General features: G+C 43.7%; 1 protein-coding gene across 1 annotated transcript in view; it reads right to left on the reverse strand.

The window, feature by feature from the left end:
* Positions 1-16,826: 16,826 nt before the first annotated feature.
* MYOZ1 (myozenin 1) overlaps positions 16,827-24,108 on the reverse strand; it is an 80,696-nt gene continuing 73,414 nt past the window's right edge. The window contains exons 5-6 of the mRNA XM_029608968.1: positions 21,628-21,802; positions 16,827-17,509 (exon numbers count right to left, since the gene is read on the reverse strand). Of these exons, the coding sequence (XP_029464828.1) occupies positions 17,278-17,509; positions 21,628-21,802 (407 nt within the window). The 3' untranslated portion in view covers positions 16,827-17,277. The remainder of the gene's footprint in view (positions 17,510-21,627; positions 21,803-24,108) is intronic.

Genomic DNA, 24,108 nt, shown 5'->3' on the forward strand with positions numbered 1-24,108 from the left:
TACGGGCCTTCTGGCCTGCCTTGCCCCGCTTACGGTGTGTGGCCTACGGGCCTTCTGACCTGCCTTGCTCTGCCGCCTGCCCTGACCCAGCCTAGACCCAGACACTGCTTCTTGCTGTCTGCCCTGACCCAGCCACGGTTTCCAGCCATCCCTGTCTCTCTCCACCTGGAGCCACCCCTTTGGGTGGTGTTCACTACCCCTGAACTCAGCCCAAGCGTAACACTTTCGGACCTGCTGCGAGCAGCATGGAGCAGCAGGCCTGGCCTGAGGTTGAGGGCAGACGGGCCTTGACATGAAGACATGACTATGGAGTGATGCGAGGGCATCCAGAGACGAAGACACATGGCTGATGCAACGGCATCCAGGAACGAAGACACATGGCTGATGCAACGGCATCCAGGGATGAAGACACATGGCTGATGCAACGGCATCCAGGGACGAGACTCTTGACATCCACAAAGGCAACACAAGGCATGGACATTGGCACTGTCTCTCAGGGCGCCCTACTCAGGCCACCCGCGGGACTGAGTCGCGGACCACCCTGTCCCAGTACGCGCCCTACACAGCCCTTGCAGACTGGTCACAGACCATGACGGGAGCGGGATAGCACAGGAACACACATCCGGGACTTGACGGCTCAGGAGCACAGGACAACCGTCCACCGGCAGGCAGTCCACTCAGGAGTACTGCATCTGAGGGACCCCCGGCCTACCGGACCAGAAGGCTCGAGAGCGAAGACGAGGCATGGCGTAGGAAGGAACATCATGGAAGGCAGGAACACCAGGACATAGAGGATCACGAAGACACCTGGACATGGACCTCAGGCATGAAGACTTGACATGGAACAGCTGGATGAAACAAGGAGCTCCTTAAAAACTAGAAGACCTTACAAGGGCTCTGGCAGGCAGGAGCCTCCTGAGCGAAGACTCATGATGCTGCAAGGCCAGGAACAACAGACGGAGCAGTCCTTTATAGGGCTGAGCAGGAAACAGTCATCAAGGTGGGGCCCAGACACTTCCTGTGTCTGGTCCTTTAAATCTTGCAAGAAGACGCGGCCGCGCACCTAGGAGCAGGAAACAGAAGCTGTGCAGGACCATGGTCAGCGGCCTGCACAGCGTCTGTGTGTCAGACGCTGAGCAGGGCCTGAGGAGCAGGCCCTGATGTCGGCAGCGGCTCCAGCCGCTGCGGGGAGCCCCGGGGGCGGCTCCAGCCGCCAGATGACACCAGGGCCTGCGGCCTAGCGCCGCGAAGATGGAGGAAGCGTCGGGGGCAGTCCCAGCCCCGAGGAGGGACGCAGGAGGGCTGTGGCTCTGGCCGCGGAAGCCAGGGCGAAGCAGGGCGGCCTCCTGGCCGTGTGGGCAGGCCGACGACGGCGTCCTGCCACGTCAGCGAAGACACAGCAGCGTGGTAAGTGAGCCTGCTCGTGGGGAACACCCGCGGGCAGCGTTCATAACAAATCAGATGCATTCTCACCTTTTTTTTTACTGATGATTATGCCTCTTCCTATGCTCCCTAGCCTTCCTCTGGCTCTAGCCATCACCTTATAAACATAGAAAATGATGACAGATAAAGACTATAAGGTCCATCATGTCTGGTGCATAGCCATAGTCTGCTATTTTCTCTCTGTGAAGAATTAAGCACAAAGGCAATGCAAAGTCTTTTTGAATCTGATATAATTTATTATTAGCAATTTATGATGATTGTTTTTTTTAATGTATTGCAGCATGGGTAACCTGTTTTATCAAGAGAGATATAACGTTTTAAAAAATGAAATGAAAATGAACAGTAAATCTAAATTACCAGTAATATCACACTTTTTTGTTACCTTGATATCTTCAGACATGATTATCCAGAGGTCTCATTCCGGTTGGTGGACATTAGTTTCATCTTTATTATACAGTACTCTCTTAGATTTCTGTACACCAAACATTGCATTTTTTTGCACTGAATTTTAACTTACAAGCACTCGGCCACTCTTCAAACTTCCTTAAATCATTTCTTAGAGTATATATTCAATTAGATATGTTTTTGCTAGATTACTGATTTACAGTACCTTATATTATATGATTTTTTAACTAAAAAAAGAGAATTGTTAGAAAGAACAATAGACAGAGATGGAAAGCAAAGTAAATATATTTTGAATGAACTATCCAGCATTGGTACTTTCAATAAGTAATTGTTATGCTGACGGATGAGAGCTTGGACACCTTGCCCGAGGTGAGGTTGGCGCAACTTGAGAGGCCGAACCCCCGCAGGTTTCCACCATCAGAAAGTGAGGCCGGACTGGCGTAGTGGGCCAGCTGGAGCTTCGCCAATACCAACCCCATTCCACACAGGTTGAGCCCTTGGGTTCAGGGGCTGGCTGGTCTTAGGTGGGCCCCCGTGAAGAGAGTGGTAAGCGTCAGCAGAGTCATCCAAGATCAGTCCAAGATCAGAAGCCCAAGGGTTGCCGATAGCCAGTCCGAGGTCAGAAGCCAAAGAGTCACCGATATCCAGTCCAGAGTCAGAAGCCAGAGGGTTAACGAGAGCCAGTCCGAGGTCGAAGTCAAGAAATCCATCTGAAGGAGACCAAGGATGGGAACTGGAGCAGGAAGAAGGCGCAGAAGGCAGGAACAGGACTCTGGAGGCAGGAATGGACTCGGTAGACAGGAACAGGAACAGGACTCAGGATTCAGGACACCACCGAAGCAGAAGGACTTCACAGAAGCAGAGCAGACTCATTGCCAAGTTGAGGAACTGGAAGAGGAGGCCCCTTGAAATAGCCCCAGGCTCCAGACGTCATCCATTGGCTGGACTGTAATTAGTGAGGCTGGGATGTCTCCCTGCGGCCGCGTGGGTCATGGCGGAGTTCCTGGCGTCGGCGAAAGAGGTGAGGGGGACTGGCCGCCGGTAGCCGCGGCCGGCACACGTAACAGTAATGTAATAATGTGTTATAAAATCCACAGTGAGCTCTATGAATGTTTTATGTGACTTTGCTGCAATAAATTAGAGAGGTGTATGAATGTTTCTTTTTCTTTCTTTATTTAATTATACAATTTATTGTCCCCCTTATCTACAATACTAAACAGGTTACAATTTACATACACGGTTTATAAAAGCTTTACATTTTTGAAACTGAATAATAGTTGCTAAAGTGTTTTAGAGACCAAGCCATGCCATATAGATTCAGTACACTCTAAACCTGTGCTCTGTATTTCAAGGCTGCCTTCTAGAGCACCTGCTAGATGTACTCTTGTTACTCCTCCCTCGCATACCTGACGTGTAACGTTTGGGACATTATGTGCTGCTAAACTGATCTCTTGATTACTGTACATACCTTACCTGAATTGACAGCCAGTTTTCAAACTACTCCCACTGCTTGGAATGATTCTTATATTTACTCAACTGTGATTGCTAATAAGAATAATATTTTTCTGAAGGTGAATCACCAGTCACACAGGGTAATATCATATATGCTGCCAAATCACAGGACACATTTCCAAAGTTTTTTTTAAGAGAAAGAGGTCCCCTCTAAGCAGGCTCGGCAGCTTCCATGCTCTTGTGGCTGCACATCATACACAACTTCCTTTTTCTCCACATTGTAGTTTTTTTGCTGCATGTTTCCTTGGAGCTCTGCTTTTGACTGCCTCCATAACCTGCAAATTTTCTCTCATGCATATTCGTTGTGGAGTGAGCGGAGGAAGTCTTCTTTTATACTTCCCCTAGCCCATTAGGAGCAGGTATAGTCAATTTAGGGAACGAGGTCCCTTTAAATTCTGAAAGGAGGCGTGGCCTCGTGCCTAAGCACACGGCGGCCATCTTGGATTCCCGGCCGCGGAGCAAAGTGGCCTGACGACGCCAGGGAGGAGCAGGGATGCCTCTCAGCCCGGCCATCTATTACTCCTACCATGTGACAGGGGCCGGCCAATGGCACGGATACCCTGTCACATGGTAAGGGCAAAGGGCCATTGGCGCCATTTTATTAGTGGCAGCCGACGGCCCGAGAGCGGGAGATAGCTCCCGGGACCCCCACTGGACCACCAGGTAATTTTAAAATGTTTGGGGGGGGGGTCGGGGGGGAGGTGGGGAAAGCTAAGGGAGCAGTTTTAAAGGGTCGGGTGGGTTTTTTTTTTTATCGGCTTGGGCGCAGCCGATAAAAAAAAACAACCAATCGAACCGCACGAAGGAAAATTCATGATGTGAATCGGAACTGGAATCGGAACCAATTCCGGTTCCGATTCACATCCCTACAGGATATGAGGTAACATATTCACCTGGGTTAACCTGGTCACAGCAGTCTGCATGGCCTGTGCTACCTGACGGGTCGATACAGAAAGGCCGCATTAGAAAGAGTGCGGTAGTGCCGGGCGCACCCTCGTTTGCCCCACGCACTGTTCTGATCACATACCGCTCGATACTCTATTTAAATTGCTTGCAAATGCAAGCCGTGTCTGCAAAGCGTTAGGCAAAGCGTTAGGCCCGCGCAATCCATTTTACTGTATAGGCACTTAATACAGCGCCTATACAGTATCCTGGGTGCGCTGGTACCTGTCATTTCAAATGACATTTGAAATGACAGGCACCAGGAAGTGGATCCCAACTTTAACCCAGGAAAACCTAAAAACCGAAAATCCCCTCCTCCCGAAGTGGCTCGACATGTGCCAACTTACCTTTTGTTGCTTTTCAGCCCCTTCCCTTCTCTGCCGCCCTCCGGAGGGGGCAGCCGGCGGCAAAAGCGGCTCGCAGCGGTCCCCCCCGCGCAGGTCCCAGTTCTCCTGGCTCGGCAACAGCAGAACAACAGCTAGGGCTCCATCCACCCCAATCCTTCCTTCCTTCCTGGCTCGGCCAAATTGTGAAGCGGCTTGCAGTGTTCCCCCCCCCCCCGCGCAGGTGCCGGTTCTCCTGGCTCGGCGTGAGGTGAGAGCCCACTGTTCTGTGCCCTCTCCGGCACGAGCGGAGCGAAGTGTTCTTTCGTTGGCTGGAGCACCCGTCGATTTGGGCGCTCCGGCCAATGAAAGCACATAGACGGGCGCACGTGACGTTAGGTGGGGAGGTGGATGGGACATAACACTGTTTGTCAGAATTTTCTTTGTGTTGATCGTTTGTGTAATGCTAATGCTAATAAATACACTTGGGGGGAAAAAAAATTTATAATTGAAGAAAAAAATAGAAAAGCTAGCTGGAATGAACCATCCTCTATTAGGTAACATGCCAAGAAAAATGTTAACAATCTTCCCTTTTATGTAGCACTTTTCAGCATGTCTGAAAAGCACTTAATGCAGTATTTCAATCTGTCTGGAAGAATGATAACTTTTGTTAAAGTAGACCAATCAGGGTGAAACTTTGTGAAAAGGCCAACCATGAGCCTGAAATTTACCATGAACATAAGTGAAACGTTGAAAAATGCTGCAAAATCCGTATGTATAACCTCCTCCTTTGGGACCTCCCAGAATGCAGGGGCACACTTGTCCCTGGGATAAATTGTCTTTCCAACTTTGTTTCTTTCCTGTCTCACACCACTCAGTCCACTGGAGGCTCCAAGATGACAGGGTTCTATCTAGTGGGGAGGAGGATTTAACCTCCAGGACCCTATGCTCACAGGAGTGGGGACCAACATGCAGTCTTTCAGTCTCACTTTGATTGTTTTCTTAGCCGTACTCGCTATTTTGATGTCCATGTTTTAGGGGACCTCTGTCTCTGAATGAATACATTGGACACTGTGGTAGGGTGTTCAACAAAAATGTCCTACAACCAGAAATTCTTAAAGTCCAATTCACAATAAAAAATCACCAATATTTCTTCTCACAAAAATCCAAAGGTATCTCTTTCCCCAGTTCTAACACTTGTGTCAGTGTCCCTTAGCTAGCAAACCCTAGGGAAAGACCCAATATTCTTGAATGATAAGAGAGTGGGCTCCTGGTAAGGACTGGGTTCTCCTTTTCTTTCTCTCTCTCTAACTGTATACTTGGACTTCTGGTGATATAAATTCCAAAAGGTGTTCCAAATCCAAAATCTATTCTCTTTCTTAGTAGGCAGGAACTCATGACAAAAGAATTTCTCCCAAAAAGACAGGAACACAATTTTGCAAAAATACTTCTCTCTTCTTCTCTGTCAGGTCACTGCTGTCCCTCCTTAGCTGAGCGGCTAGGAATTAAAGCATTTTATCCTGATCTCGCAGGGCAGGGGTGACAATCCTTAGGGGGTCATTCTCTAACGCTATTGAACATGAAAAGGGAATTTTCGCACGCGAAAAGACCCTTTTCGCATGCGATAGCTAGCTCGGGGCGGAGTCGGCCCCGGAAGAGGAGGAGTCAGGGCGGCACTGAGGGCCGACGCTGCGGACACGTCGCTGGCGGCGAAAGGTAAGATTCCTTATCACCGCCAGTTTCGCGCTGAATAACTACACCTTTTTTGGTGTAGTTATTCAGCACAAAAGCCGGCAGCGATTGCACCACGGAGGTGCGATCGCTGCCGGCTATCGGAAGACTGCCCCCCACTTCGCCCCCGCCCCCTGTTACCGTAGGATTCTCTAAGGGCTGCGACCTTAGAGAATCCAGGCCTTAGACAGTACCTCTCTCCCAAAAAGCAAAACTCTTAGTGTAAAGTTTGGCTAGTCGTGGTGATGTTCCATGATTGGTCACATTCATCCCAGGATTCCGCCAGCCCACCCCAATGCCATGCTTCCTTCTCTGTAGCAAGGACACCACCAACCACTGCTTTCCTCTGTCTACCAGTGCTGCCTCTATGTGCTAACCTATGAAGGTCCTGTGGCGGGAAAGTCCTGCTGCAGCACCTCCTGATGATATCATGTGGCAGGGTATTTAAACCCAAGCTGCATTTCCCTCTGTGCCTCAGCAACAAGTGTTCCTGCAGCCTTGCAGTACATGTTGCTTTCCGTGTGCTTTGTTTCCTTGTTTCTGTGCCTGACTTACTCCTTGTTTTCTTGCTTTACCTGTGGTTCCTTGCCTTGCCTCCCTGCTGGTTTCTACCTTGTCTTGGTCCTCTTTGCCTTGTCCTGTTGTGTCTGCCTGTCTCTGACCTGACTCTTGGTTCTGACTGCTGCTACAGACACTGACTTCTCCTTTCAATTTCTGCCTGCTTAACCTTGCCTGGACCCAGATACTGATTGATCGCTGCCTGCCCCAGCCTTGGCCTTGACCCGGATATCATTGCTCACTGCCAGCCCTGACCTCTGCTCATGTCTTGACATTGTCTAACTGATTCTTGCAGGACTCTCTCCTAAGCCTTACCAACCTGAGGAACCCAAAGGCTCAACCTATGGGGAACGGGGCTGTTATAGTTGAAGCCCTAACACCATTCCTAGCAAGACTGAATCCATCAGCTGTTGGCGTGGGCCTAGTAGTACATCTACTAGCCTGCATCAACCATGCTACAGCCAAAGGGCTCCCATCCATGACACTTAGAAAAAATACTCAAAGCAAAAGTGACAAACTTTAGAGAGGGAAATAGTGTTATAACTATTACCACAAAAGCATTTAGAACAGACTAGAGACAATATCATCGGCATGTGCTCAAGACAAGATTTAATCTGCTGCCTCTCGCCCTCAATGGGCCGCAGGCAGTAGTCAGCCCATGAGCAAGAGTTTTTTAATCATTTATTGTCTCACGTCTTGCAGAAAATATATTTTTTATGATTTTTTAAATATTTATAAATATAGATTTCTCAAATTCAAACAAATTTAACTGTTAAAGCATCTATTGAAAAAATCTCTCTAAACCGGCTTATACCCAAATTTTTAGTAACAGAGAATACTTAGCCAAATAGCAGGTCATTCAATATTCAACCCCCGACATGGGCCATGTTTCGACTCAAAAGACTCTTTTTCAAGGGGAATGGATATATCAACTCTCTTTACTACCGGTAAAATTCTTAGAACTCCGGGACGTCAAACTCACATCTCTCCAGTTCTCAACATGGCGTTTAACATGGCGTTTAACATGGCATTTAACATGGCGTTTAACGTTTAACAGACCCTTACCTTTTCGCCGTCCGCGGCGTCTTCGCGGAGTCGGCCTCGGTGACGCCCCGACTCCTCCTCTTCCGGGGCCAACTCTGCCCCGATTTAGGTAGTGCAGGCGTGCGCTACCTTCGCAGGCTATCGCAGGCTTGCGCTGTTAGCGTAAGCCTGCGATAGCCTTGGTAAATAAGGCCCTTAGATTGTAAGCCCTCTGGGGATAGGAAAATACCTACAGTACCTGGATGTAATTCATCTATGAAGTGTGAAAAGTAGAATATAAAAATCTAAAATGAGATTCAACAAAATTGGCCCAGCAACACAGAAAAGACACTAATTTGCTACCATTAAGCCGTATGCTTCACTTTTGATGCAACTCCAATATTACTCTCTGCATCAACGGCAGGGAGTGGCAGGAAATTTGAATCAAAAAGTTACCAACAAGGGCCCTGAACTTGGTGGTCGGTGAAACAGATAAGTATGGGAAAATAAGTGTGGGAGCTTGCTGGGCAGACTGGATGGGCCGTTTGGTCTTTTTCTGCCGTCATTTCTATGTTTCTATGTGGATTTTTTTTCACTTTTTTTCTGAAAAACATTTCATACATCTGCATGGCAGAAACAATATCTATTCCCACCTTCCAAATGGGAACAACAAAATTTAATTACTGGCAGTTTGTAACATATTGTTCAGTTCATGATGGCCTTGTGATCTTCTAGGCCTCTTCATGGCCAGGCCATCTACTTGCTTGCAGAGAACCACCCTCCCACACTTCACAGCAGCATTTAATTCAGCAAGAACAGACATAATCTGCTTCACATCTATCCACTTAAGAAATGGAAAATGAACACGTTAATATTACTTAAGCTTTTCTTCTTCCTTTTGCTCAAATGGGGCTGTCATAATAGTCTGGGTGCGGCTTCTTAATTATGTTGCCATTAGGCAGCAGATATTCAATTCAGTACCTACTGATTTTACCATCCCTCAGATGATAAACAGCAGCGTTCTTGTAGCTGTTCCAGCCTTTTCTCATACATCCACTTTCCCAGTTCCCTTGGATAGTCAGGGTGGGAGAGGGCAAAGTTGGGGTTCATAGAATATTTTAAGATGTTCCGGTCAGGGGTTCCCATATCCACTCCTCTGTATTGTTTAACAAAATTCATCCAGTACAAATAGATAGTGCAAAACAAAAGGACTTTGACTTTCCTCTATACCATCCATTCGGCATAGGCAGCTTTCTGTCCAGGCTCTACAGTAGTGGGCATGTGAAGATGGGATGGTCAGTAATCCTTCCTCCACCAAATATCCCGGCCTATTGCTGGGTAAAGAAATGTCACTTGTGGTAGATAACTTATCTTCCCCAGGCATGCTGGCAAGGGCACTGTGGACTCACTCATGCAAAGATACTCCCCTCATGAAGAAAACTCCCAAGCTGGAGTGCTGAACCAGAGTCTCCATTGCTAGCCAGCAAAACTCCTCATGGTGGCTGGCCCCTTCACCAGCAGATTACATTTGGGGGTAACCACCGTGAAACATTCTTGGGCATACTTGATGATAACAGCGATGTTCCACTCATGAGAATCTTTAACTAATTACTATTTTGCTATCCCTCCACAGGGTCTGTGAACTAGAAGATCTCTCATCAGAGGAGCGGCTTGGGGGATAGGTGGGAGGCTTTGTGACACCACCTGAGGCGTAGCTGACTGTAAAAGACTGGCCTTCCACATTTCTCTCACTCTTCTCTCAGGCAGCATGCCCCATTGGGTCCACTTGCTCATCCCACAAGGGCTCTCTCACCCTGCTGGTGAAGGCCAGAGTTGCTTCCTCAAACACCTCCTTGACCACAATATCCAACCCCTCAGCTGGACAGGGTACTAGTGCTGCCAGCATCTCAAACTTCTCCTCACTCACATGCTAGGGTCCGCACACTATGCTTGGTGCAATAGTCTTGCCTCATCCCTGACTATGGCTGTCACTACTCCCTCCCCTCCCCTCTGACTTCACCATGCAGGAAGATCCCATTCACACTCCCAAACCTGCTTTTTCCAAAGAACTCACAAGGTGTGGATTGTTATGGGCTGGAGGGACCAGGATAGCAAACCCGCATGATGTATCCAGAAACAAATTAACATTGCATCTGAAACATTGCAAAGTCATGGACTGCGGCCACTGGAATGCATGGCAGTCAGTGTACCCAGCGGCCCCCATCAGGGTGCATCCCACAAGGGAAAATTGTAGTCACTCTCAGGGGTAAAATTACCTGGGGTTCTCTGTAGGCTTGAACATGACGGAAAGGGATGGGTGGTAACAGTGGCCACATTAATCAGGCTGGCTAGGGACTCTAGTTGAGGGCAGTTACCCTTCCTAAGGGCACGACAGGAGGCTGCTGTCTCCCACCCAGGACTAGAATGGGCTTGCCATACTCAATCTCTTCAAGGTACTCACAGAACTCTTCACTACAGAGATGGTCTTTGATACCAAATTCTAACACACTTCTTCTTCAGCCTCAAATTGTGCACACCCTTGCTCTTGTGTTCCTCATGCTAAGATAACTGTGCCCTCTGCTTGTGCTGCTTTATAACTCTAGAATGGCGCTAAACACTGATGATGGGCTGCTTGACATCATGCTCATGTGCACAACTTCTACCTCTTTTGACATGTTTTCTGTCACTTAACCATCCCAAAGTGGGAGCAGTGAACATCTTGAATACTTTTGCGATTTTTTTCACTGAAACCTCCCAAACCACACAAAAGTTGCAAAACCCATTCGTCTGAATTCACCCCATGAATGCTCTTGGGTCCCTGTTTGGGTGCTACTTTTCTTCCCAACTCTATTTATCTCTCCTCTCTCATACCACTCAGTACACTGATGGCCTCATAGTGCTAGGGTTCTATCCAGCGCAAAAGAGGACTTAACCTACAGGGCCCTGGAGTCACAGGGTTGAGGACCAACATGCAGTATTTCAGTCTCACTTTAGTTCCTCTCTCAGCTGTACTTACTATTCTGATGTCCTTGCTTTAGGGCATCTCTGACTTTAAATGAAGATGTTGAACACTCAAGTGGGGTGTTCAACAAAAATGTACTGCAACCAGAAATACTTAAAAGTCCAATTCACAGCAAAAAAAATCTCCAGTTTCTCTTCTCACAAAATAAACAACCCAAAGGTACCTCTTTCCTTAAGTTCTAACAGCTGAGTCAGTGGTCCCTTAGGTCAGTGGTCCCCAACCCTGTCCTGGGGGCCCACCAGCCAGTCGGGTTTTCAGGATATCCACCATGAATACGCATGAGAGAAAATTTGCATATTGTGGAGGCAGAGCATGCAAATTTTCTCTCATGCGTATTCATGGTGGATATCCTGAAAACCTGACTGGCTGGTGGGCCCCCAGGATAGGGTTGGGGACCCCTGCCTTAGGTGACCCACAGTAGGGAAAGGCTCAATATTCCTGAGTGAAAGAGTGTGAGCTTCTAATGGGACTTCTGGTGGTAGAAAGTCCCATAAGGCATTCAAAATCTCCCCTCTTTCTCAGTAGGCAGGAACTGGTGGCAAAATAATTCCTCCCAAAAACACAAGAACAAAATCTATACAAAAATACATCTCTCTTCTTTTCTGTCAGGGCCCTGCTGTCTTTACTTAGCTGAGTGGCAGGGAATTACTGCACTGTATTCTGACCTCCCAAGGAAGGGGTGATCATCCTCCTTAGGCAAGAGCAAGCTCTCAAAAAACAAAACTCTGAAAAAATAAGTTCTCCCCAAACTCTTCTTCCATTCTCTTCCAAACCTGGGGTTTTACTGGTCAAGGCAGAGTCTGTTCCACTGGATCAGGCAGTGGGACCTAAATTGGAGAGTAAAACCATCATTCCTCCCCTGAATATTCTCCATCTCAAAAATCATATCTCTCCTTGTACACAGCCTGCTTTTAAGGAGCTGGCTCACCAATCCAGACAAGCCTTGCCTACAAAGCATAGTCTGCAAAATACGCATCCTAGCCTAAGGCTTAAACTAGGGACAATTTAACTAGTGAGGGACTTTGATGGTCCCTTAGATAAGGTTTTCAGTACCTTGTTTAAACATGGGCTAAAGATTCTCATGCAAGATTCTCATGCAAGACATTCCTGATTGCAATATTGCATCAGGAATGGAAACACTGGATGAGACTTGTAGCTCTTATCATCTATCACTTTATAATTTTGAAATGTGGTTAATGCTGCTTTTCTTGCTAGCAATTGGGGTGCTAGCCATTTAGAAATAACAGACTTCCCTTAATGTCTACATTAGCCTATGCTATACTTAAAGCACTCTTCTTATCCTAGTTTAAGGTTCTTTTTCCTTTCATTCATAACTTTATACCCCGTCTCTCATGCCACATAACGTATACATTCATGCAGACTATATATATATATATATATATATATATATATAGACACACACATACCCACACACCTATATATATATATATATATATATATATATATATACACACCTACCTATGTGTGCCTATATATATAGAGAGAGAGAAAGAGATGTAATATGCTTAGCCTAAAGGGTGTCTGTCTGTTGGGGACTGGCAAGATGCATGTGTGTGATTCATCATGCATGCTCAACCCGTTGGCCACTAAGTGGCTTACACACATACCTCAAAGCATACACACATACAATCCAAGGTATGTGTGTAACTCAAAGCACACCTACACACATACTCAGAGGATCAGAGTGTGCTAGGGTCAGGCTGAGGAGGGAAAGAAAGAGTGTTGGAATCAGAATGGGGAGAGAGCCCGGAGAATGCTGGGGTTAGGTTGGGGAGGTGGAAAAAGAGTGTAGGGGTCAAGTTGGGGAGGGGGTTGGAATGTCCTCGGATCAGCATGAGAAGGGAAGAAGAGTGTTGGGGCCAGACTAGGGTGGGAAAGGGGTAAAAGAGTTCTGGTAACTAGGCTGGGAAGGGGTGTCAGAGTGTGCTGGGGTTGGGCTGCAGAGGTTGGAAAGAGTGTTGTTATTGTTTCAGCCTACTTTTGTTAATAATTCTGTATTTATACTTTGTTATGATAATGTATTTTATAATTTTATATTATTGTTTCAACCTACTTTTATTTAGTATTATTATATGTACATTGCTCTGATTTACAATGGTAAGATTTTGCAATTAATCAAAAGAAATAATAACAATAATTATGGTCAAGCTGGGGAAGGGTGTAAGAGTGAGCTAGAGTCGTGCTGGGGAGGAAGGAAAAGAGTATTGGAAGAAAAGAATGTGCTGAGGTCAGGCTAAGAAGAGGGGATGAGAGTGCTGTGGTGCAGATTGGGAGGGGTGGAAGAGTGTGTGGAGTGGATTACACAGTTCTTATCATCACATATATAATGAGTTGTATTTGTGAGCATCAGGTTTATTTGTTGCATGGTCCTTTTGTATGCACACAGTGCTACTTGCTGTATACCCATCGCATAAGCAGTTGCAGTATATGAGCTGATGGGCCTATGGGCATCATATGGTGGCCAGGCCCTGCCAGCATAGAAAACTGCAACTCCAGAGGACAGATGTCATGTCACTAGCAGGGAGGAAAACATGGTGCTAAAAGAACAGAACTGCATGGCTCACATGGAGGCTAGGCCTCAACAGCGGATAGTCCTGCAATAACCAAGTCTAATTTAGGGACTGGATAAGAAGAGGGGAGGAGAGGTAGACTGCAATGGTGGAAGAAAGCATAGGAGGGAGGGCACATGAAGAGTTCATTGGGTTGAAAGTGGGCCTCTTTCAGGCTCCCCCCACAACTACCCATTCATGTATACCCCACTCACCAGGCCACTCATAGCCCATTCACTCATTCACCCCACATACTACTTACTGATTCATTCACACACACCCAACCACACACTCCAGTCACACACTCATATCCTCACACAACCCCCCTCCACATACATTCCCCCCACCCACCCCACCCACAGACACACCTGCTCTTCTCCACTCCACCCTACCCACAGATACCACTCACCAGTGCAGCCCCATCAGCCACTAAGCAGATAAATTATTTTAAATAAATAAATAAATAAGCCACAGGTACAGTTGTCTGAGTGGTTGGAGGTTTCACAGGGTCTGCTTAATGGTATGGAAGAGGTTACCATTGGTGTATTTGGAGGGGAAAAGGAGGAGGAGAGTGAACAGGAGCCTGAGTTCACACACCATTATTTAGCTTTCCCATCATTTTGTGATGGCCTTTCTTTCTATGGATCCCCAGAACTGTAAACATATCTCTAAATCTTTCTATTCTCGTTTAAAAATGTAAAAACACAAAAGGCTAAAATAAATGGAAGCCATAGTTAAAAAAAAAAAGTAGTCATTAATATCACTGAGATATCAGGTTTTTAGATTTTTTTAAATTCTAGTAGTTTTCTTCTGCTATGTTTTGCTTCCAAATATATGACAATCTACCACACCCAGCACTATGGCACCATGAGCCTTAATTCACAGCTAGCCAGGGATCTTTCCATTTTTATTCCCTCTCCATCTACTATCTAGCCCAGCCATCACAACAATAGTGTCAGCCAGCAAGTATCTCTCTTGTACAATGGCCAGGACTCATCCTCCCAGAGACTGGACACTGCCTCCTCCATAGCATCCTGATTCCCTGCCAGATCAAGGAGCAGGAGACATAGAAACATAGAAACATAGAAATGATGGCAGAAGAAGACCAAATGGCCCATCCAGTTAGTATAGTGGTGTTTAAAAAAGGATTGGATAAGTTCTTGGAGGAGAAGTCCATTACCTGCTATTAAGTTCACTTAGAGAATAGCCACTGCCATTAGCAATGGTAACATGGAATAGTCTTAGTTTTTGGGTACTTGCCAGGTTCTTATGGCCTGAATTGGCCACTGTTGGAAACAGGATGCTGGGCTTGATGGACCCTTGGTCTGACCCAGTATGGCATTTTCTTATGTTCTTATGTCTGCCCAGCAAGCTTTCACACTTATTTTTTTTTTTCATACTTATCTGTTACTCTTGGCCCTTATTAGTTACTTTTTGGTTCTAGTTACCTTCCACCCCTGCCATTGATATAGAGAGCAGTGCTGGAGATGCATCTAAGTGAAGTATCTAGTTTAATTGGGTAGGAGTAGTAACTGCCGCAATAAGCAAGCTACTCCCATGCTTATTTGTTTACCCAGCCTGTGCAATTCAGTCCTTGTCGGTTGTTGTCTGAATATAAATCCTCTTTTCTTCATTCCCCCTGCCGTTGAAGCAGTGAGCTGCGCTGGATATGTATTCCAAGTGAAGTATCAGACTTAATTGATTCGGGGTAGTAACCACCGTAACAAGCAAGCTACACCCATGCTTATTTGTTTTCCTAGACTATGTAATTCAGTCCTTTTTGGTTGTTGTCTGAATATAAATCATCTTTTTTTTCATTCCCCCTGCCATTGAAGCAGAGAGCTATGCTGGATATGCATTGAAAGTGAAGTATCAGGCTTATTTGGTTTGGGGTAGTAACTGCCGCAATAAGCAAGCTACTCCCTCACTTTTTTGTGAATGCAAATCCTTTTTTCCACATTTCCTCTTGCCATTAAAGCATAGAGCAATGTTGGAGTCTCATTAACCATGTGTATGTTTATTGAATCAGGGTATTAATCTCCAGGTAGTAGCTGTCATTCCCGCAAGCCACCCCCATGCCTCTTCTCTTCATTCACATCCTCTAGACTTTATGGATCCACAGTGTTTATCCCATGCCCCTTTGAAATCCTTCACAGTTTTGGTCTTCACCACTTCCTCCGGAAGGGCGTTCCAGGCATCCACCACCCTCTACTTAAGAATCAAATCTGGGTATTCTGCATGGTACTACTGTTGGCCAGGAGGCTGGCTCCTCAAGTTTTGCCTTTTTAAAGATCTTTTAAATTCTTTTTACAACCGTGATGAAATTTCCATAGCCACAATAACTGTCAAATGAAGAGTATGATGTACTTCAAGCACTAGGATGATCAATGGTTCCTACAAAATGATATGGTGATGAGGGAGTATTACTGTACATTCTGGTAAAAATTGTCAAAGGCTTATGATCCTTTTATGCAGATAAAAATAGTCCTCCCACCTAAGTCAGCCATATCTGGGTAAGTGGACTTTTAGCCACCTGAAAGTATGTACTTTCATAAGACATACTTTTGGCTAAATAGAAAAAAAGGTATTCATTAGGAGGAGGGCTTCAGAGGTATATTTGCAAACTAAACACCTGTACACTGATTTTCTAAACAAAATAGCATGTGCATTGTAGGATGCCCAACCCACACCATTGTTTTGAAATGGCATAATAACCTGATATTCAAAGACAAGGTGTGCAGGTGCCTCATGTTTGAAAATGAGTTTATTTCATGTGGTACAGCCCTAACTTTGCAATTAATCACCCTATTGATAATGTACTCATCTGTGTATGTCAAGCCCTATCTTTTCATTACTTGTTGAGTCCACTTCTTTTACCTAAACAAATTCAAAATCAGGATGCTGAATTATGCAGAATTTGTAGCTCCTCACAGTCTTCTGTGAAAATATATAAAAACCTTAATGCAAAGGTCCCTCTGCCATTCAGATAACCCTAAAGACTATTCTTTTGGTAACTAACCCTTGTACAGCACAACAAAACAAATTAGAATTTGAAACCAAATCCCCATAGTAAGTAGAAAATGTGAGCAGGTTTGCGGAGAATTAGTGGTATCTAAAGATAAATATGTATAAGTATTTTCATGTCCTACCTTAGAAAATGCAAAACTGGCCCCCAGGTTTAAATCAGCCCAGATCACAATATGCTACAGATTGAATGCCTTTTGTTACCTTGTTTCATATCAAAACTTAAGAATGAGTAGCTTCTGAACATTTGGATACAAACTAGAGAAAAAGAACTGCTTTCTATTTTCGGGTTTATTGAATTTAATCAAAGACACAAATGAAAAAAGGATCAATAAGTAACATACTTCATATAGAGTTCTGGTGAATTAGGGCCCTGACTTACAAAAGGCTTTCTGCTAGAGGCTCAATTTGGGAGACACCTCATTTCAAATCCAACCTTGAATGGTTATGCCTTTACCATTTTTTTTTCTTTTTCCTGCTTTTGTGAGTGAAAAGTTAAGCTTTTGCTCTCTCACTCTCTCTGTCTCTCTCATTCTCTTTCACTCTTGCTCTATCCTGCTGACTGCTTTAGATAGGACTAACACCACAACAAAGAATGATTTTAAAACATAATGGGGGAACTCAAACTGGAGTTTAATACACAAAGCTCATTAAGGTGTGGCATGGGACCAGGTCTATCTCTCATATATCTGCAAGAGAATAGGTGTTCTTCTCCCTGTGGCTCTTATAACTCTTCTGTTTCTCCATCCACTGGTACATTGAGGTCAATGTTGAGGTGCGACATCTCACCTGACCCCAGCCAGCCAACTGGGGTCCTGTTGAAGGTGGGTCTGTTGGAGATGGCTTGATCATAGACTATCACAGGCACAGGCTCTATAGGGCCAGCATCAAACTCGGGCATCTGGAAGGTCATTAGTTTAGATGCCTTCTCATATCCCCCATATGGCATGGCAGTTCTAGGAAGAAGGGAAAGGAATCAGCAATTATAAAAAGCACATTTAAGTAATCTCATTTGTAATTCTAGAGCTATATTATCATTAAAACTAACAGTTCTCCATTTCAGCTATCCATGAATTTTTTTTCATTTGAGCTAATAGCTGGGCTGGTCTATATATTTATTTATTTGTTTGTTTGTTTGTTTTTATAGACCAACATTTGATATGGAATTTCACATCGGTTTACAGAGCAACTCATGGGATAATATGACAATGGTGTCTTATTATTTTTACATAGTAACAGAATAGCATATTTAACAATTTAGAACTCTCATTTGATATACAATATAACAAGGTAACTTATTTAAACAATTTGGAACAATCTCGTTTGATATACACAGCAAGGCATGAAATGATGAGGTAGTAGTGTCTCTGTCTTCTTGATGGGGCGATTAATAGAGACTTGGCATTTTAGGCACTTGAATAAGGACTCGGTGACTGAAGTTATGTAGAGGGAAAGGGAGAGGGGTGGGGGGGGGGGAGCATCTGTTTGGGGGCTTAGCTTGGGTGTGCTGTGAGTAGGGTGAGGAAAGCAATGTGTTAGCCATGAATATGGGGAGGAGTAGAGGGAGTTCATGTAGAAGGGGGGTGTCATTAACTCGCTGGATGGAAAGCTTTCTGGAATAGCCATGTTTTTAGGATCTTCTTGAAGGTCTGGGTTGAAGGTTCCATTCTGAGTTGTGTGGGTAGTTTATTCCATAGTGAGGGGCCTGCTAGTGAGATGGCACATTCTCTTGTTGTGATAAGGTGGGCCAGTTTTGTAGAAGGAATTGTTAGCAGTCCGGTGTTTCTGAATTGGAGGTTTCTTTATATGTATTTATTTGTCAGCTTTTTAATCCACTTTTCTAGTATACTTGGGGTAAATTGAGCACTTGTGGAAAACAAGGCTATAGTAGAAAAACTAAATTCTTTGCTTCGGTCTTTTTCAGGAAGGTGTTGGGGAAATACCTGCATTGGAAATATTCTTTGAGGGTGATGATTCAAAGGAACTGATTCAAATCATGAGTTACAAAAATGTAACTACATATTGACAAACTAAAAAGTAACAAATCACCTGCACCAGATGGTATGCACCCCAAGATTCTGAAAGAACTAAAAAGAATGAAATTGCAGACCAATTACTAGTAATCTTTAATTTCTCATTCAAATCAGCTGTAGTATCTGAGACTAGAGAGTGGCAAATAGGGGCGTTTTTAGCTTTGAGCACACAGGGCCCATATCCAGAGTCTCATCTTCTTTGGCCACTGGCAGAGCCTATCCCATCGGTGGCTATTAGTGGTCAAAGAAGAGACCCAGTGGGGATGCTGGTGGCAAGGAAAAAGAAGTCCAGTTGAACCACCGGTGGCTGAAGAAGAGGCCTAACTAGGCTGCTGGCAGCTGAATAAAAGGCCCCAACAAGACCACTGGTGGTAAAGGCCCGGCTGCGCCACCAGCATATCCCATGCCTCTGCCAGCCGAAGGAGAGAGAGAACCTGTTTTGTAAGCATGTGTGAATGAGAGAGAGAGAATTGGTGGTGTGTGTGTGTGAATGTGTATGTGTGTGTGTGTGTGTGTGTGTGTGTGTGTGTGAGAGTACTGACCCACCTGCACATGCGGGCACAGATTTTAAAATCTGTGCCCGCATGTGCGCATGGGAACTGTATTTTATAACATGCGCGCGACAACGCACAATTGTTATAAAATACCCATGTCCATGTGCACATGCCAGGAACTGTGTACACATGGACGCGCACATGCACATTTTAAAATCTACTCCATATTGATTATATACCCCACTTCTAAAATCTCTTCAGTGTTATGCATTCATAGCATGTGATTGCCAAAGTGTATACAAATTGCTTTCAATAAAACAATTTCAATAAGGCTAGACTTCAAAATTTTATTTTGTAAAAAGTGAAAAACCACATAAAAGGCACCAGCATTCCAAAAGATACAATTGAACCACAGCCCACAAGAAAAGGAGACTTTGTAAATATTACACAGAAGTACTAGAGTCCCATGCATTTCTCTGTTACTTCATGTAGATTCCACAGATGTTTCTATGGCCTATATTGACTTTGTCCCGATGTTTTTCCAATATCCTATGTAATCTCTGTCCCAATTTTTCTATATCCTATATTCACTCAATCCCTACAAAGGCCTCTGTTTCTCCGTGCAGGCTTCTTTAGGGGAATAAATGATTCACAACTATTCCTGCGATGATTCCCAGGACTGTATTTAGTGAAGAGAAATTGATCCCTTATTTTGCTGATTCTTTATGCGTCGATTTTTCAGTTCAGTGTCTCAAAGTTCACTTGTTGTTAATTAGCATCTTGCATGAATTCAGCATAGCCTTGTGTCAACTTTTAATGTCTTCTCAGCGCGTTGAAGAATTTTCTTTGTCTTATCACCAGAGCTCCACCCATAGCAGACTTGAATGCATTTTTTTCAATTCAAACATATTTTCTGTATACACTTTGGCAACACACATGCTATGAATGCATAACACTGAAGAGATTTAGAAGTGGTGTGAGTGAGGAATGATTGCTTAGGGCATGCAATCACTATATGTTTGTGTTTTTGTGTCATTTTATCTTTTGATATTTTTGGATGCTTTGATAGTCTGTAATAAAGTTTGCAATAACAAGTATTTTTCATATCAGCTAAGATAGTGGTGGCGTTATATACCTTTTTATAGGGTTTATTGTTGGATATTCTAATTTAGGTACCCACACACTGGGGCAGATTTTAAAAGCCCTATGTGCGCCGAGCCTATTTTGGTAGGCCCGGCGATGTGCGTAAGCCCCGGGACACATGTATGTCCCAAGGCTTTGTGAAAGGGGCAGGGCAGGGGCGGGGCCTCTAGCACAGCGGCCATGCCAGGGGATTACGCGCCAGCACTTGACTGGCGTGTGCAACCTACACCTGCCCAGAGGCAGGCGCAACTTATGGAATAAAGGTTGGGGGGGGGGATTAGGTAGGGTTGGGGGGTGGGTTAGGGAAGGGAAGGGAGGAGAAGGTGGGGGGGCGAAAGGAAAGTTCCTTCTGAGGCCGCTCTGATTTCAGAACGGCATCGGAAGGAACAGGGAAAGCCATCGGGGCGCACAAATCTATGCCCGCGCATAGGTATTAAAATCCGGCCCAATATTTTTTGTCTAAAGCCTAGTTCTAATATACTATATATATATATATATATATATATATATTGTGTGCAGTTCTGGTCACCTCAAAAAAAAGATATAGTGAAACTAGAAAAGGTACAGAGAAGAGAGACCAAATTAATAAAGGGGATGGAATGGTTTCCCTATTAAGAAAAGCTAAACAGGTTAGCCTAGAGAAGAGATATCATAGAGATTTATAAAATCTTGAGTAGGATAGAATGGGTAAACAGGGAATAGTTATTTACCCCTTCAAATAGTACTAGGACCGGGGACACTTCATGAAGCTAATAGGTAGTACATTTAAAACAAATTAGAGAAAGTATTTTTTCACTCTGTGCACAAATAAACTGAAGTTTGTTGCCAGAGGATGTGGCAACTGGACTGGGAAGTGCTATCTGAAAATGGATCTGTTAATTTGGAATGAGAAAGGCTTCCTGTTTTCCCTAGAACCTGGGGACATTACTTCTGTACACACCCATATCTCTGTGGACAGTGGATGTAAACCCCAATGCCATGGCTCATTGTACATTTACTATGCTATGGAACAACTTATATACCTAGCAATCTGGTATATTACTTTTCACTGTACAGAATTTTCATTTGAATACAGCAATGTGTCTAAAATTAATAAAATTCAGTGTGTCAAAAAATAATGAAGAAATATAATGCATTCCCAGATCCTCAGAGGCATAGTTGTTTTTAGTCTGCAGTAGCAAAAAAGACTTAAGGCGGATGGCACCTTATAGACTAATCAATTTATTGAGACATGAGCATTCAAGGACAGAGTCCTCCATTTTAGATGTGGATGAAGTGGACTTTGTCCTTGGAAAGCTTATGCCTCAATAAATTGGATAGTCTCTAAGGTGCCACCCACCTCATCTCTCCATTCCTAAATCCCTAACTGTGCAGTCATATATTCCTTCTCACCTGTCTACTCACCTGTTGAAGGATTTGTAGTGGCAGAGTTCACCTTTGGGGCCAAAAGCTATTAAATCTATGCTGATGTTAGTTGGCTGGTGGGCAGTGATGCCCATTGCTTTTTCCCAGGGGGAGATATAGGTCTTAAAAACAGTGATTTGTTTCCCACCTCCACCTGCTTTCTGATCTTGTCCATCTAGAAAAAATGACAAGAAAAACATGAATTAGAGAGAAGAAATTAACTAAAGGAATATGAGTGAGCTTTTTTCCATGAAGTTGGTATGATCTTGGAACAACTCAGGTACTGGGTAGTAGATTAGAAAACATTTCTTCACAGAAAGGGTAGTGAATGCACGGAACAACTTCTGTATGTCTTGACTAGATTGTATCCTTCAAGGAGTAGGAACTGTCCATTATTTTGAAAGTGAAAAAGATGTCACAGAGTTGAGTTAGGCCAAGAACCATTTTCTTTGAACCAAACCAAGATAGAAGAATAACAGATTTTAGACTTTCCACTTCACCTTAAGTTTTGAGAAATACAAAAACAAGATTATAAATTGTTTAGGCTAGCATTCAGTTGATTCTGGATTTTGGTATTTTATGACTGTTATTGTTTGTTTTAATGTGGTTTGTACTTTCTGTCCTTATCCTGTCTTTGTTTTCTCTGTACTCCACTTAGCATTGGTTTCCAAAATAGGCAGATTGTAAAAATGTTTAAATAAATAAATATTTGATGACCCCCCAAACTGTCTATATCTGGTCTTGCCTGAAACAAAGAAACTGGACACTGTTTATCTTTAAATATTCCTAAGACCATGTAGTCACCTATGCAAACATGAACTCTTAACTTTTACAAAATAAAAATGAGAATCTTCCAGTCAAAAGCTGTGCTTGGCCTTCATTCATATGTTTAAGTTATGCCTGTTCACTTACTATAAAATAAGTGAAATCCAGGACAAAGAAGTCCAGCATCACCAGAGACCACCATCATCAACAGAGCCTGCCATCATCCAGGGCCCAGCCAGTCAATAGATACACCTTTGAGACTAGCGTTGCTAGTCCCAAGGGAAACTGCCTGAATTTCTACATGTGTGTGAAGAATGACACTGACCAGAGATTCCTACATCAAATCACCAAGCATTGACAGAACCAAGATTTCTACACAAACCTGCATCGCTGCTTTATCTGCTATGGCAAGCTTACAGCTGCTGCCACTGAAATTCCTGTATTTCTGCCTAGCATAGAGGTTCCTTGCCGACGGAGAAAGACTAAACATTATGCTTCAATCACTGATTGTTTATCAGTATGAGACGAAAACAGATTGTAACTCCTAATTATGTTGAAAAGGACAAAGTATTGGTTTTAAATAATCTGGGGTTAATTAGCTGGTAGGATTTGTGAATTTATAAATCTGTGCAGACTTTCAAATGATTGATCTATTGAGTCTATATTTTGAAAAATAACTGAATAGGTTTTTTTAAATTATTTGATATATATGTAAAATGAATGAATTACATTTAATTAAAACCCTTTAAAAAAATTAACTGTATTTAGACAAATCAATTCAAAAATTATTTATTCTGAGTCTGATACTAAAATAAATATTATACTCTGAGCAATACATACTTAGAAGCTGTAGTTTCTGTATGAAAATAGGCATATTATAAAGATGTTTAAATAAAAATATAAACAAACTTGTCTGTACAGCTTTGCATACATCTGGTAAGTGCTATACATATGATGATGATGATGATGATGATATCAATAACAGGAGGTAATGGAGGCAAAATTAGTAGCAGAATTCAAAGAATCATAAGGTAAACTGAGGATCCCTAGTTGTGAAGAAATGAAATGAAAGAGAAAGATCAAGTGTGGTATATGGCATTGAAACAGGAAATACTGTTTTAAAAAACAAACATTTTTTGGCTGTATTCTGAAAAAGAAATCATCCTGTCCAATTTGCTTATGATATGTTGTTTTGTCCCGCATCTTATGTCTGTGTGGCTCCAAAGTCCTGGTTTTTCATCTTTCATTTCAAATATTTTCTTGGAGAAACTAATGGTTAAAAACAACACCAGAAGTGTTACCATATTTAAAGAATTAAAACTAGGATACTTTGTAAGCAACTATGGTGAGGGCTAGAGCAACCTAGGGTTGTGGGCCAGGTTCTTTACCAGCACCTGCTCTCTCTCCGGCCTCCGTTAGCTCGGTGAGGACCAAATTCATCTCTTAACCAAATAGTCATATTTATAATATTGTTGGTTATATAGAGATGGAGGCTCTATAGGGTGCTCGCCAGTGGAATGTCACATTAGAGGCACTAATAAGTGCAATGTGCACAGTGGGCTCACACAAACAACAGTACATTAATTAAGGCTTCAGTCGAATTTTAATTTTGAAAATCCAAAAACAAGCCACCTAAATTTGGAACTCAAAATAGTAAAAGAACAAGAAATACAAAAAGAGTGTGAATTAGCACAAGTTTGAAACTTGTGAGCAGTA

The sequence above is a fragment of the Rhinatrema bivittatum genome, chromosome 7, assembly GCF_901001135.1.
Source record: "Rhinatrema bivittatum chromosome 7, aRhiBiv1.1, whole genome shotgun sequence".
Classification (NCBI taxonomy): Eukaryota; Metazoa; Chordata; class Amphibia; order Gymnophiona; family Rhinatrematidae; genus Rhinatrema; species Rhinatrema bivittatum.